This window comes from Hippopotamus amphibius, chromosome 15 (genome assembly GCF_030028045.1).
Source record: "Hippopotamus amphibius kiboko isolate mHipAmp2 chromosome 15, mHipAmp2.hap2, whole genome shotgun sequence".
Taxonomy (NCBI): Eukaryota; Metazoa; Chordata; class Mammalia; order Artiodactyla; family Hippopotamidae; genus Hippopotamus; species Hippopotamus amphibius.
Genome location: NC_080200.1, coordinates 15573232 through 15586317, shown reverse-complemented (window position 1 = coordinate 15586317; position 13086 = coordinate 15573232). Strand labels below are relative to the sequence as shown.

Genomic DNA, 13086 nt, shown 5'->3' with positions numbered 1-13086 from the left:
TTTTCATCAGTCAGTCACGGCTCGTTACCCTAAACAAGGGCATTCCCTTTGCCCCAGGTGGCCCTACTACTGGGGGCTTTGGCCCTGTGGGAAGCCCAGGGGTCCCCCTGCTTGGCTCAGCCCACCCTGTCCACGCCACGGGGGCACTGCCCTGCTCACACACCAGCCATGTCTCCCCACTGCCTCCGCCTCCGTCTCTGACATTTACTTACCTATGACCAGACTGCCTGGCCTCCTGCCCTGGCACCTGCAGGGCCCTCCGCCTCAGGTCAGCCCTCCACCTGCCGGCTTCATTCCTGGGCAGTGGCTCTGGCAGGCTGCCCAGGATGCGTTCTCTGCCCAGTACCAGCCTGTGCCCCACCCATCCCCACGGTCGCCGCATGGCCAGGTTGCCTCCTGACCCCAGCCCACCCCAACATGGAGCCGCCCCCAACCCCCGGGGAACGACACATACACTCCCAGCTTGGGCTAACAGGTTCAGTTCAGTGAAATTTATTGTAGGTTGAAAAACTCAGCATTCACCTGTTTAGTGTACAAAAAGGACACTAGATCTTTTAAGAAAATATTAGGAAACTGAAGATGCAGGTGCCTTTCAATTGTAACATTTTGGCAAAAGTGAAAAGTTCTTGTAAACACCAACTCCATGGCTCAAAATAGTTTTTTTCTCCACAGTACAATATGAAAAGGAAAAACAAAACAAAAAAGAAAACAAAAAAACCCCCCACAGTATCAATAAGTTAGACCATATTTAATCAGAACTTTTGTCCATCAACCCCCAAAGCACAAGACTTTTCTTAGCTTCATAATTCCTTAAGAGGAGAAAATAAACAACAAAACACAACAAGGAGGAGGAAATTCAGCAGAGTCCCTTGAACTGGATCCCAGGGCAGAGGGCAGGTCGGCCCTCCAGGGTGGGGCCTCCTCGAATGATCCCGGTTCACCTGAGTCCGCAGGTGCAGGCCGAGTACAAGACGGCTGTCGGCGACACCTGGGGTCCCAGGGTCTGCTCAGCCCTTCCCCCTCTCCATCCCAAATGAAAAACAGAACGACAGCTACTGAAACATAAAGGATCGGCATCCTCGGTGCTCCGGGCACCCCAGAGGTCCCAGAGAGACTTTGGGGTGGGGTGGGCACGCGGCAGGCGCACCTGCTCTTTGGGAAGCCGTTAGGAGACACCCCCACAGCTTAGAAAATCAGACGTGTCTCTGGGAGCGTTTCCGCTCTCCCTGCCTCACTATCGTTCCTGGCAGCAACCACCCCCCCCCCCCCCGCCCCGTCCTGCCCCGTGACCCCTGGGCTGTGGGTGGCAACCCCCTCCACGGCCTTCCCCAGTCGTGGCTTGGCTGAACGTGGCTCTGAATCCACGTGAACGCTCGCTGTAGACACCACCATGCCCTGGCGGGGCCCCTCACTCACTCACTCACACACGCACGCACGCATGCACGCCCCCTGACGCTCTGGGGGACATGAGACTAGGCACAGTGACTAAGCAGCAACTGGGGTGTCCTCGGGCCAGCACCCCCTGAACGGGTGGATCAGGCGCCTTTTCTGAGCTCACTCTTGGGCTGCCCCCCCACCCCCCCCCGCCCCTGGCTCCATCGACCCCCAGCCCCTCCCTGAGTGCAAACCCCGTGGTGGCTCTGCAAAGACGACCCCAGGACCCACACGTGGGCTGAGGGGCGGAGCGAGGTCGACAGCATGGAGACCACCTTGGTCTCAACAGTGCGAAATGAAGAGCAGCAGCGAAGGGGGGACTTGAGAAGACAGTAAAATAAAATCCGACACTGTTGCTGCAGAGCGCGGGCTACAAGCACAGGACTCCAGTGACCGACAGCTGAGGGCCTGGAAGAGCAGGGCGGGCCTGGCGGCTCCCAGCAGCTGCTCCCGGGCCAGCTGCAGTTTTCCAAATAGAGCCGCGGGGGTCGCCGTGCCCTGCCCGCCCCCTTAGCCGAGGGAGATGCTGTGTGTGAGGGACCGGTGTGGGACAGGCCCCCCACCCGCCCCCCACGGGTCTCTCCTGGGAGCCCCGGAGCTCGCAGAAACAACGCGGAACTTCCCGAGCATCGGTAATACTGTAGAAAGGACACAGGGCAGCGTCTAGACCCTGCGCGTCCAAGGAGGGGAGGCACAGGTTTAGAAAAAAGATGCTTTCTCTTTCGTATAAAAATAGACTCAAGTCTCACAAGCAGTAGCTAAAAGTGGCTGTCTCTGTATAAAACTAGAAAAGGCAGGCAGGCCGGCCTTGGAGTCTTTCACTGACAGGAAGCCGAAGCCCCTCTGGGCGGGGCGACTGGCGAGGAGGCGGGCTTCTTGCGCAGCCCGTCCAGGGTGGGGGGCTGCTCAGGAGGTGTGTGGGGCCCCGGGGGAGCTGGACGCCCACCGGGTCTGTGTGACCTGTGGGCGCCAGGGCTGCAGGGGTTCCCCTGAAAGCCGGCGTTGCTGGCTCAGATGACTGCGTCTTCCTCACGTTTATTGTTTTAAATAAATCTCCTTCCCTTGTCTTTAGCGCCCCCTTGCCCCCAGCTCCCCCGCCATCCAGAACGGTCAGCCCGGTGACGCGAGCTGGCCTGGCTGGCCGAGCGGGACCTCCTGCCCTGCAGCCGCGGGCTAAGGCCAGGCCTGCAGCTGCCGCTGGTCGTACTCAGCGATGAGCCTCTTGATGTGGGCCAGCTTGCTGTGCAGGTACTCGCAGCGGTGCTTCTCCTGGCTGTAGTTGGTGTTGGTCTGTAAGAGAGCAGCCGGGGGTGAGCCTCATCCATACGGCCAAGGCTGAGCGCCCACCCCGACCTCCAGCTGTCCTGCTTGGCTGCCCCGGGTTCCCACTTGCCCTGCTCGCAGACCAGAGCCCTCCCTGCCATGACAGGGACCCCTGCTCTGCCCCTGGACTCCACCCTGGGAAACGGTCACGGCCAGGGTGAGAGGCTGAGGCAAGACAGGTCATGAAGCTTCCATGCTGGGCGGGGGCCCGGCTGGCAGGGAACCGCCCCAGCACGCGCGGCCCTGAGCAACGAGCACTGCTGTCGTGGAACCACATCACAGGAGACTGTCAGGGAGCCCAAGGCTGGGGGCTCGGTGCTCCCTGAGGAGACGGCCTGAGCCCAGGAGGCTGGGCATTCCTCCCAGACTCTGGCAGCTGCGGACTCAGACGGGGCCAGGATGGGGGCAGGGAACTTTGGTTCCTCCTCTGGACCTCGGAGGGAGTTGGAACAGGCCTGGCTATACCCGTCAAAGAGTGGGAAAGCTGGGGTGGGAGGTGCAGGGGTGCCTGGTGAGGTGCTGTGGCGAAGCTCACAGGACAGGCTCAGTTCTGCAGCTGTAAACAGGGGCAGGGGCTACTCTACGGGCCTGAGACCAGCCCAGCAAGGCCCTCCCTCCCTCCCCTCCCAGACTTTGGGACCCCTCGCCTTGAAACAGCTTCTTCTGGCCCTACCCCACCCTACCCCCACTCCAATGGGATGGAGACTCACCTTTTTGATTTTTCGATACTCCTGTAAAATCTGCCCACGAGTAGTCTGGAGGAAAAAAAAAAGAAAAAGTGAACAATCCATCACCTGCAGGACACCCCAACTGAGTGGCCCCTTCTCCCTGATAACCTGTAGCCTGCAAGGTCACTGCAGGCTTGGGGACAATGGCCTCAGCGTGGCGTGATGGCGTGAGGGAGTACAGAGGAGGGGCAGGGGCAGGCTGGGGGATAAGCAGGGCAGGAGGTGGGGGAGGAAGCCGGGCCAGAGGCCCAGCCTCAGGGACAAGCCAGAGGCCACGCGGCGGGAGGAGGCCACGAGCAGGTGGGACGGGCTCCTTCCCTCGCACCCAACTGGGCTGTGCCCTGTTCAAGGCCAAGCGCAGAGGCCCCCCGACCACCTAGGGAGTGTTCCTGTGGGGGCTGCAGGGAGGAGGGAGGACAAGGATTCCCTGGGGGCTTGTCTGTCCCAGACGTTCAGAACCCCCACTGCTCCTCCAACCACAAGCCTTCTCCTCTGGAAACCAAAGGGGCCTCCACCAGGGGACACAGACCCCAACACCGTGATTAATCAGGGCTGATCCTGCAGTCAGGTAACCAGCTGCGAAAGGCGGCACAAGGAGGAGGCTGGTGTCCCAGGGCTGGTGACCAAGCCCCCTGCAGTGAGCTCCCACGTGGGATGGCTTGGGGGACCCATGTGCCCTAGGCCAGAGGAGGGGTGGGGGGACCCCAGGGACCCTCCCTCCCCTCCCATCTCCCACGGTGGCTGTGACAGCTCTGATGGGCCGTGGCGTGTGGCCTGCCCAGCCCCTCCCGGCTGGGGAGCTGAGGATTCTCCTGTGGCGTCGTAACGGGCTGCAGGGAGGACCCCGGGCGCTCTCAGAGGTGGGGACGCATGTACCCCAGCCCACTGTTCCCAGGCTGCCTCCGCTGCTCAGAACGTGCACCCCCACAGGTCACCTCCCACCTACGGAGTCGGTCACGACTGGCCTCCCTGCTGAGGAGGCTGAGCTCCAGGGGCAGGCCTAAAGCACTCGGAGTGGGAAAGAGGGGCTGGCAGGGCCCTCAGCCCAGGATACAAGGGAACGTGTCTAAGGATGCCCTCCAGCACCAGGCAGAGCCGGCGGATGCGTGGGCAGGGGCTCTACCTCATACTCCTCAGAGCCCTGGGAGAGCTGCCGGAGCTGGGCATCAAGCTGCGTGAAGCGCCGCGTGATCTGCTCGATGCGGGCGTGCAGGTCTCGGTACTCGCTATATTCGGCATTGAAGTCGTTCTTGTAGCTCTGGCGCTGCTCCGAGGAGGAGATGGTCGCGTATTTTCTGGGGAGACGGGAGAGAGGGGCCGGAGGGGCTCAGGGGGCAGCAGCACAGAGCCTGGAAGTGCCCACAGCTGTGAGGCCGGACCCACCCAGGAAGCAACCCCGACTCCGAACAGACCAGGCCGTCAGGAATTCATACACACGGCCATGGGGTCAGCTCTGCTCCTGCTAACCTGCAGGGCAGGGGCGGGGCGGGGAGGGGAGCAGCCGGCACGGGAAGTACTCACAGCAAGTAGTCGGGCGTCTCCGAGGTCGACGTGGGAACGCTTGAACTGCTGCACGTCCCGTTTAAACCTACAGAGAGCAAACGCATGTCTCCTGAGTCCACGCCTCGTGTGTGCACGGCCAGACCTGCAGAAGGCTGACGCCTTGTTGTCTGAAGTCCCTGGAGGGGAGGCTGCGTGGAGAGGATTGCTGAGGCCACACAGTGAGAGCCAGGACCGGCAAAGGAGGCGTGAGCGCTGGGCAAGCGCTGTCTGGCCACCCCGGGGGTCCAGCTGGAACCGGGAGTGCCCTCGCCCATGGGGGGAAGTGGCGAGCCAGCATGGTGTGTGTCCCCAAAGCAGAGATGGCATCGTGGGTGGGTTTTCAGTGAGCGGCCGAAAGCACAGGTTCGTTGCAGGGCCAGAGCCCGGGCCACTCGTCCAGAGCCTCTGCTGCCGCCACTGACTCGGGTAAAAGACCGCTCAGCTGAAAACCAGTGACCCCGGGCCGGTCAAGCCCCGGGGGCATCCCGGTCTCCTGCTCCGCAGGACAGAGGCAGCTGGCCACCAGGGAAAGCCCTGGCTCCTGCCCATGCCTCTCCCCGCGGGCGGAGCCGCAGGCCCCGCAGGCTCTGGTCCCCACTCTGAGCGGCCCACCGCCCCCATCCTCCTGCTCTTCCCGCCAGAGATGGGGCGGCAGGGTCAGGGCAGCAGCCCCGGAACAGGGCTGCGCGGCAGGCTTAAGTACCCAGGGGCTGTGACACAAGACTGTCCACAGTGCTCGAGGCCTGCCTGGGCTGCAGTCAGCCAAAGCCACAGTCCTGTCCTTTTCCCCTGGGGAATTCTTCTAGATGGCCTTTTCTTCCCCCAACATAGAAGCAATTTTATCACTTTGCAGCATATCCTGAGTGCATATTTTTGTGCCTCTTTCAGAGGAAAGCAGTTTGCTGAGCCCTCGTGTGGTTTTTATACTTCAGAGCAAGGACTCCCACCCATGGATGGAGCCCACCCACTGCCCCCATCCGGATGTCGTCTTTGAAGAGGCTGTGGCCTCCCCAAGATGCAGCCCAACAGGCACATACGTGAGGGTTTCGTCTACACTCCCACCACCCACACCCCATGCATGACAGGCCTCCTGGGGTGTTTCGCCTTGAGGCTTAGGGTCAGATCGACCTGGCACCCAAGACACCACTGGGGTCTGGCCTGTGGCGAACCTCTGTGGTCCCGCTCCCGCTCCGGCACTGGCTGCGTGAGGCTGTCACTCGGCTGCCCCACACTGGCCGAGCTGGTTCCCACCCCCACGTATCCCCTCCACTAGCTTCTGTGCCTCCCCAGGGCTCGCAGCGCAAGGACACGTCTGCAAGTTCACCCTGCAGGACCCAGGTCCGAGTGCCAATGAGAGAGGGTGCCCCAGTTTCCACACAGGGGTCAGTGGGCCTGGGCTTGGCCTGGCTGAGCCCAAGGCCCCTACCCAGCACGCTGGCCTGCCCAGGAAAGCACCCTTCGGCCACAGCAGGGGTCCACAGCCTGAGTAAGAGCTGGGGGCAGGAGTGGGCCTGCAGCACTGGGGGACGAAGGTGGCCCGAGGGGGGCCTCGAGAGGGAGGGCCACGGGTAGGCTGAGCTGAGCCACCTGCCCGACAGGTGGAGGCCGCCACACGTGTCAAGGTCAGAGGCGATCACAGGCAGGGCTGGGACAGCAGGGCCAGACTAGGCGGACAGCATCACGCAGAAGGGTGGGCTACACGGATGCCCATCCCTCCACCCCACAGGACACAAGGGTGAGGACGCGTCCTCGGACGCTGACCTGGAACCCTCTCCCGGGAGGCTGGGGGAGCGTTCAGAGCACCATGCTGTTAGTAAAGGGGGCGGGGGCGGGGGGAGCTCCTGCCTGCACATACCCCCAGCGGGGAAGGAGCCACAGCAGCGTGGGGGTGGGGGTGTGGTGGGAGCTTGCAAGGAGGGGTGGGCAAGGCCAGTTAAGGTGGATCACCTGGCACCAGACCCAGCTCCTGGTGCCTCAGTTGTCCCTTGCCGTTTCCTTGGGGCCTCCACTCCCTGGTTTGCCTGATCCCAAACCTCACGTTCTCACCTCGGCCTGGGGATGAGCTGCCTGGGGCTGATGCATGCCGGGTAGGATCCAAAGCCATCTGAGCCCTGCCTGTGGGGCCAGCCTGCTGGGCAGCATCTTCTTGGCCCCAGCGGATGCCCGGCCCCACAGTCCTCCTACCCAAGGCCCTGCCGGAAGCACACGGGATCTCGCTTCCGCCATCTGGGACAGAACGCGCTGCCTGGCTGCTCAGGGCCTGTCTCCCTGGGCAGGACCCAGATCAGACGGTGTGCGCTCATGGAACCAGGCCGCCTTCTCCCCTGAGGCCCGCCCACAGGGGCTGAAAGCCGAGCATGCAGCAGCGCTGAGGGATCCCAGAGGACTGTCGGAACTGCAATGTCCGCCCTCACTGGACCCAACAGACGGACCCTGCACTTCTGGGATCTGCCCTCCAGCCACAGAGGGAGGGGCTGGCATGGCCTTTCTGGAGGACGGTTGAGGGACAAATTTAAAAGCCTTAAGGAGAAGTGGCTCCATCCCATCCAGGAATGCCCCCTGCTGGGGATCCTCCTGAGGAAATAATCGGAAAGCTGCAGCAGGGGACATGGCCCACGTGGCTGGAGTGGCAGCGTCTCTGTTGCTATGACATGCTGATTAGGTTAAGTTGCAAGAAGAGAAAATCACAACGGAGTCAGTATTGCTAAGAGAGCTCTCTAGAAATGGAACCAAGAGGCCATTAAGGAAGTGTGACTTGTACACAACACAGCCAAACAGAAGGAATCCAACCTTCTGACCCAATGACGTCACCTGCCAGAAACTCGTGACAGCCTATCTACTTATCAGACCCCTACCCTAAAAACACTCATGACACTCTGTCTACTTAATTGGACCCCTAACCTAAAACAAATATTTTCTGACTTGCATCAGAGTTAAACCATTCTCACCAGGCAACCTTTAACAAACTCCTGGCCTTTTGTCTTTATAAGCCCAACTCTTTCTCTTCCTCAGAACACCCTCCTGTGGCCACCTGAATCTACGTCTCCTGAACTGTAATTCTTAGGAGCCCCAAAGAAACTGTTTTCTTATTTGCAGCCTCGTGAGTTATTTTGGGGACTGACAGGAGCCAGAAGGGATGCTCAGCTCAGGTGCCTGAGGCTATAACTGGGGGGGCCAGGGGGCAGGCTCTGGGGATGATGTCCCCACCCCCAGCACATCCCTGCGCCTCCCTAGTGCCCTGAGCTCCCGAAGGTTTCCCTGCTCAGCACATGGCCCCGGCCAGCCTTGCACCCCTCATCTTGCTGAGGGTCTCTTACTGCCAGCTTCCCCACAGGCTGCGACTGCAAGATTTGTTCTGGCTTTACCGCCTGCTGTTCTACAGACAGTCTCCCACCTCCTTCTGGACCCACCTCCCAGACCCTTTCTCCACAGGCTGACATGTTTGCTCAGCAGGTCCATGGTGATGTGGGGGCTGCCCACCTCTCTCTCCGAAAGCAGGCCCTGCCCCTCCCTGCCCTCCCTGAGCCCCAGTCCCACCTTGCTCTTTCTCAGCGTCTGGGGCCTCCCTGCAGCCAGTGCTGGGCCCTGGAATCGCTCCACTCCCGGTGTGACGGCCCCTCCTGGGAGCCTCAGCTCCGTCAGGCTGCAGGCCCCTGGCCCCCAGAGCTGGCCCAGCAGACACAGGACTGCAGGAAGCTCCAAGAACGACACCGCCAGAGCAGTCAGACAAGCGGTGTGAGGACACAAGGGGCAAAGGCGCTTCGTGTGCAGGGAGAGCCAAAGTGGGGGCTCGTGGGCGGCCCTCTGTGGAGTGAGGGTGGGTGGGCACGAAGCCGGCGCTCAGGCTCCTGGCAACATCCTCCTGCAGAGGCCCCGCCCCTGCCCCTGCCTCCTGGCACCTACCTGGGGCGACTGGTGGGGCTCCAAGGGGGCCCGGCATCTGGGCGGGCGGCCGGGCCCGGTGCCTGTCCTCAGCCGCCCTCTCCTTGTCTTTGTGCTTCTTTGATTTCTTCTTGGACTTGCCATGCAAGGAGCTGCCGTGGGGCCTGCTGGGCTGGGCACAGTCCGTCAGCAGGGGCAGGCTGAGGCGCTCGGTAGGGGCTGGGGCGGCCACTTCCCCACGCTCACAGTCCCGGCCACTGTGGTCCAGGTCGTTGCTGACATCAGCCAGGGGGTCATGGGCCCGTGGGGGCTCCAGCCGCAGGGGCAGGTGGGTGTCCGTACCGGCCAGGGGCCCTGGGGCAGGCAGCAGGGCCTCGCGGCCTTGAGGTGCACTCAGCTTCCCATTGACTGCAGGCTGAGCTCTCTGGGCGAAGTGCGATATCCTGGGTTTCTTGCTGGCCAGAGGGTCGATGAAATCAGGAGCCTGTGGCCGTTTCTGGGAAGGAAAGGAGACAATTTTAGCAAGGAGCCTGTGCCTAGAGCTACTGTGTCCCCTGGGGAGGAGCTGGGCAGCAACAGGCCAACCTTGAGTTGAGTGAGACCTGGCACCACAGGCCCTGAGGAAACCCAGTGCCCACATGCAAGGCCCGCTCTGACCACATGGGGGCGCGCGAACACCAGCCAGGCCCAGGATGCCCAGAGCTCAGTGGGGCCCACCCAGGCGCTCCGCTCTCCGGGGGGCCCAGAGGCCACCAGAGCAGAGGAAGGGGGGCTGCGTCATGAGTGGACCTAGTTTCAGCCCATAAGGGCCACCTCTGGGAACGTGTCTAAAACATCACTGTGCTCAGCATCTTCCCTGGACAACGGGAAGAGTGACAGGGCCAAATCTGCGTGACACAGGGCAGCCCCATAGGCCAGGACCTTCACCCCCAGGCCCTTGACTACCTGGATCCCCGCAGCAACCTTGTGACATGGTGCGGGCCTCCTCCCATTTCACAGACAAGAAGATTGAGGTCTGTGAGGCAAGGCCAGACCACAGGAACGAAGCCAAGATCGGACCAGGTAGGCCAGGCCCAGGGAAGCAGCTGAAGGGAGAGAGACGGCAGACGGGCAGGCCCAGGCACCCACAGGGAAGCAGTGGGGACGCGAGTGAAACGAGGCCCTCTGTCCTCCACGACAGCCCCACAAGCCACGGGATGATGCACACAGAGGCTTTAGGGCCGGGGATCTGGGCTGGGTGCCTCCAGGGCAGAGGAGGAGGAGGGAGAAGAGGGGCTGGCCAAGCAGGGGATGGAGACGGGGGACTCACAAGTCACAGCACACAGGTGGGTGGGGAGAGCTTTCACCAAACAGCTCAAACGACAGCGAGGAGGGTATTGCTAAAGACCAAGCCCCCAGCAGAGAGCCCCCACCCCCACCCCGCCCCCAAACGCCCTTCCCGACCACTGACTAACATGGCAGTGGCTACTGCTCATGTGGCCCCGCTGGGCCCCGGCCGGGCTGCAGCCATACACCTGACTTTACAACAGCCCTGGGAGGCAGCAGCGCCCACCGTACAGGAGAAGCATGAGGCTCGATGTGGTCTAGCAGCCTGCCCTCCCTCAGCCACATACCCACAGATAAACTAGGGAACCATAACCCAGCTCCCAGGCCCGGGACCCCCAATCCCGTCAGCTGCTCACTAATTCAAGAACACTTGCCAGCCCTGAGCTGAAGGCCCAACGGGCTCCCCAAGAATCAAGGTTGGGTCAGGCCCACCGGCTCTGGTGAGACCCACCGTCCCTCCCCACCACCCACTCCTACCTGAGGGGGTGAGGCTGAGCTCCCATGCTCGCCTGGAGGACTGTTGGCAGCAGGGTCCCCAGGGAGGCCGCCTGTGCTCTGTGGCTGGCACAGCTTCCTGCAAAAGAGCAGCAGGGTAGGTTGGAGGGCTCCGCAGCAGTGCCCTGTGGGGCACACCCGGGCCCACCTGTCTCTGCATCGACACCATGCTGTCCCATTCACGCCCAGGGCAGGGGAGGGCCTGACTCTAGAGCAGAACAAGAGCAGGGCTGCGTGCAACGGGTACACCAGGGCCTAGCAGGCAGAGAGCAGCCTGAGCACATCCCACCCTGGGTTCATCCACAGCTGCCCTGTGGCCAAGGCCTCAGCCTCACTGCTAGGAGCACTGTCCCAGTTGGTGTTCGGCACCCAGAGAATGGTCAGATGGCCACCCACTCATCTAGACTCTCATTACCAAGGACCCATGTAAAACTGACCAGATACTCAAGATTCATGCTGTGTCCCCAGGGGACCTGCTGTCACAGGGGTGCTGGTCCTCCCTTTTTATTTTTGAATTTTAAAAAAATATTTATTTTCTTTGTTTTTTTGGCTGTGTTGGGTCTTAGTTGTGGCACGCAGGATCTTCATTGGACACATGGGCTTCTCTCTAGTTGTGGTGTGCACATTTTCTCTTCTCTAGTTGTGGCACGCGTGGGCTCCAGAGCACGTGGGCTCTGTAGTTTGCAGCACACAGGCTCTCTAGTTGAGACATGCGAGCTTAGTAGTTGTGGCGTGCGGGCTTAGTTGCCCTGCAGCATGTAGGATCTTAGTTTCTAGACCAGGGATCGAACCCGTGTCCCCTGCATTGGCAGGCGGATTCTTTACCACTGGACCACCAGCGAAGTCCCGGCCCTCACTTTTAAAAACAACTGTCAGGACTTCCCTTGTGGTGCAGTGGTTAAGAATCCGCCTGCCAAGACAGGCAACATGGGTTCGAGCCCTGGTCTAGGAAGATCCCACATGCCATGGAGCAACTAAGCCCAGGCACCACAACTACTGAGCCTGAGTGCCACAACCACTCAAGCCCACACACCTAGAGCCCGTGCTCTGCAACAAGAGAAGCCACTGCACTGAGAAGCCCAAGCACTGCAACGAAGAGTAGCCCCCGCTCGCTGCAACTAGGGCCCATGCGCAGCAACAAAGACCTAATGCAGCCAATTAAAAAAAAAAAAAGTTATAAATTGGCCAATAAGCACATGAAAAGATGCTCAACATCATTATTCATCCAGGGAAACATAAGTCAAAACCACGATAAGATATCATTTCACACCTGCTAGGATGGCTAGAATCAAAACAAAAATGGAAAATAACAACTGTCGGTGAGCATGTAGAAAAACTAGAATTGTGTACTGCTGGTGGGAATGCAAAATGACGTACGTAGCCACTGAGAAAAAGAGTTTGGCAGTTCTTCAGAAAGTTAAATATAGGATTACCACAGGGCGCAGCAGTTCCACTCCTCAGCATGTATTTGAGAGAGCTGAAAATCTGTGTCAGCTATATTCGGGTCCTGGTCCGTGAGTGCTCATGGCAGCACTACTCATAAGCACAAAAAGGTGGAAACGATCCAAGTGTCTTTTGACGGATAAATGAATAAACAAAATACCCACACAACAGAATACTACCTGGGCGTAAAAAAAGAATGAAGCTCTAGACTCCGTGCTCCCAATGCAGGGGGCCCGGGTTTGATCCCTGGTCAGGGAACTAGATCCCACATGCATGTCGCAACTAAGAAGCCTGCCGGCCGCAACTAAGATCCAGCACAACCAAATAAATACATTTTAAAAAATAAATAAAATAAATACTAAATTGCATGTAATAAGAAGAAGAAGAAGCTCTGACACTTGCTATAATGTGGATGAACCTTGAAAACCTAATACCAAGTGAAAGAAGCCAGACACAAAAGGCTACATAGTACATAATCCCATTTATATGAAATGTCCAGAACTGGCAAATCCATGGAGACAGGAAGCAGATGAGTGGTTGCCAGAGGCTGGGGGAGGGGGAATGGGGAGTGACTGCTAATGTGGGGTTTCGTTTCTGGGTAAATGCTTTGGAACTAGATAGAGGTGGTGGTTGCACCTTGGGAACTAGAAACAATGGCAAAAACAGAGACAGATGGGAGAAGCTGAAGAAATCTCCCAAAAGTAGACGAAATAAAAGGAACGGGGAAGACAGGGGTGACCAGTGCAGAAGCACAGCCCCCAGCGGCAGAATCAGAGGAAGCACAAGGGAGGACCGTGAGGCCGTGCACAGCCATGCACAGGACGGGAAGAAGGACGAGGCACGTTTTCAGACTGCAGGGGCTGAGGTGCCGGCGTCAGCCCGGGGCCCTTGCCAGGCCATCCTGAGGCCATAC

General features: G+C 60.0%; 1 protein-coding gene across 1 annotated transcript in view; it reads right to left on the bottom strand.

Annotated features, from left to right (window-relative positions):
• Positions 1-1585: 1585 nt before the first annotated feature.
• The window catches only part of ELL (elongation factor for RNA polymerase II), a 76015-nt gene continuing 64514 nt past the window's right edge, over positions 1586-13086 (bottom strand). The window contains exons 7-12 of the mRNA XM_057709609.1: positions 10713-10809; positions 8931-9405; positions 5007-5073; positions 4609-4780; positions 3468-3512; positions 1586-2724 (exon numbers count right to left, since the gene is read on the bottom strand). Coding sequence (XP_057565592.1) covers positions 2608-2724; positions 3468-3512; positions 4609-4780; positions 5007-5073; positions 8931-9405; positions 10713-10809 — 973 coding nt within the window. The 3' untranslated portion in view covers positions 1586-2607. The remainder of the gene's footprint in view (positions 2725-3467; positions 3513-4608; positions 4781-5006; positions 5074-8930; positions 9406-10712; positions 10810-13086) is intronic.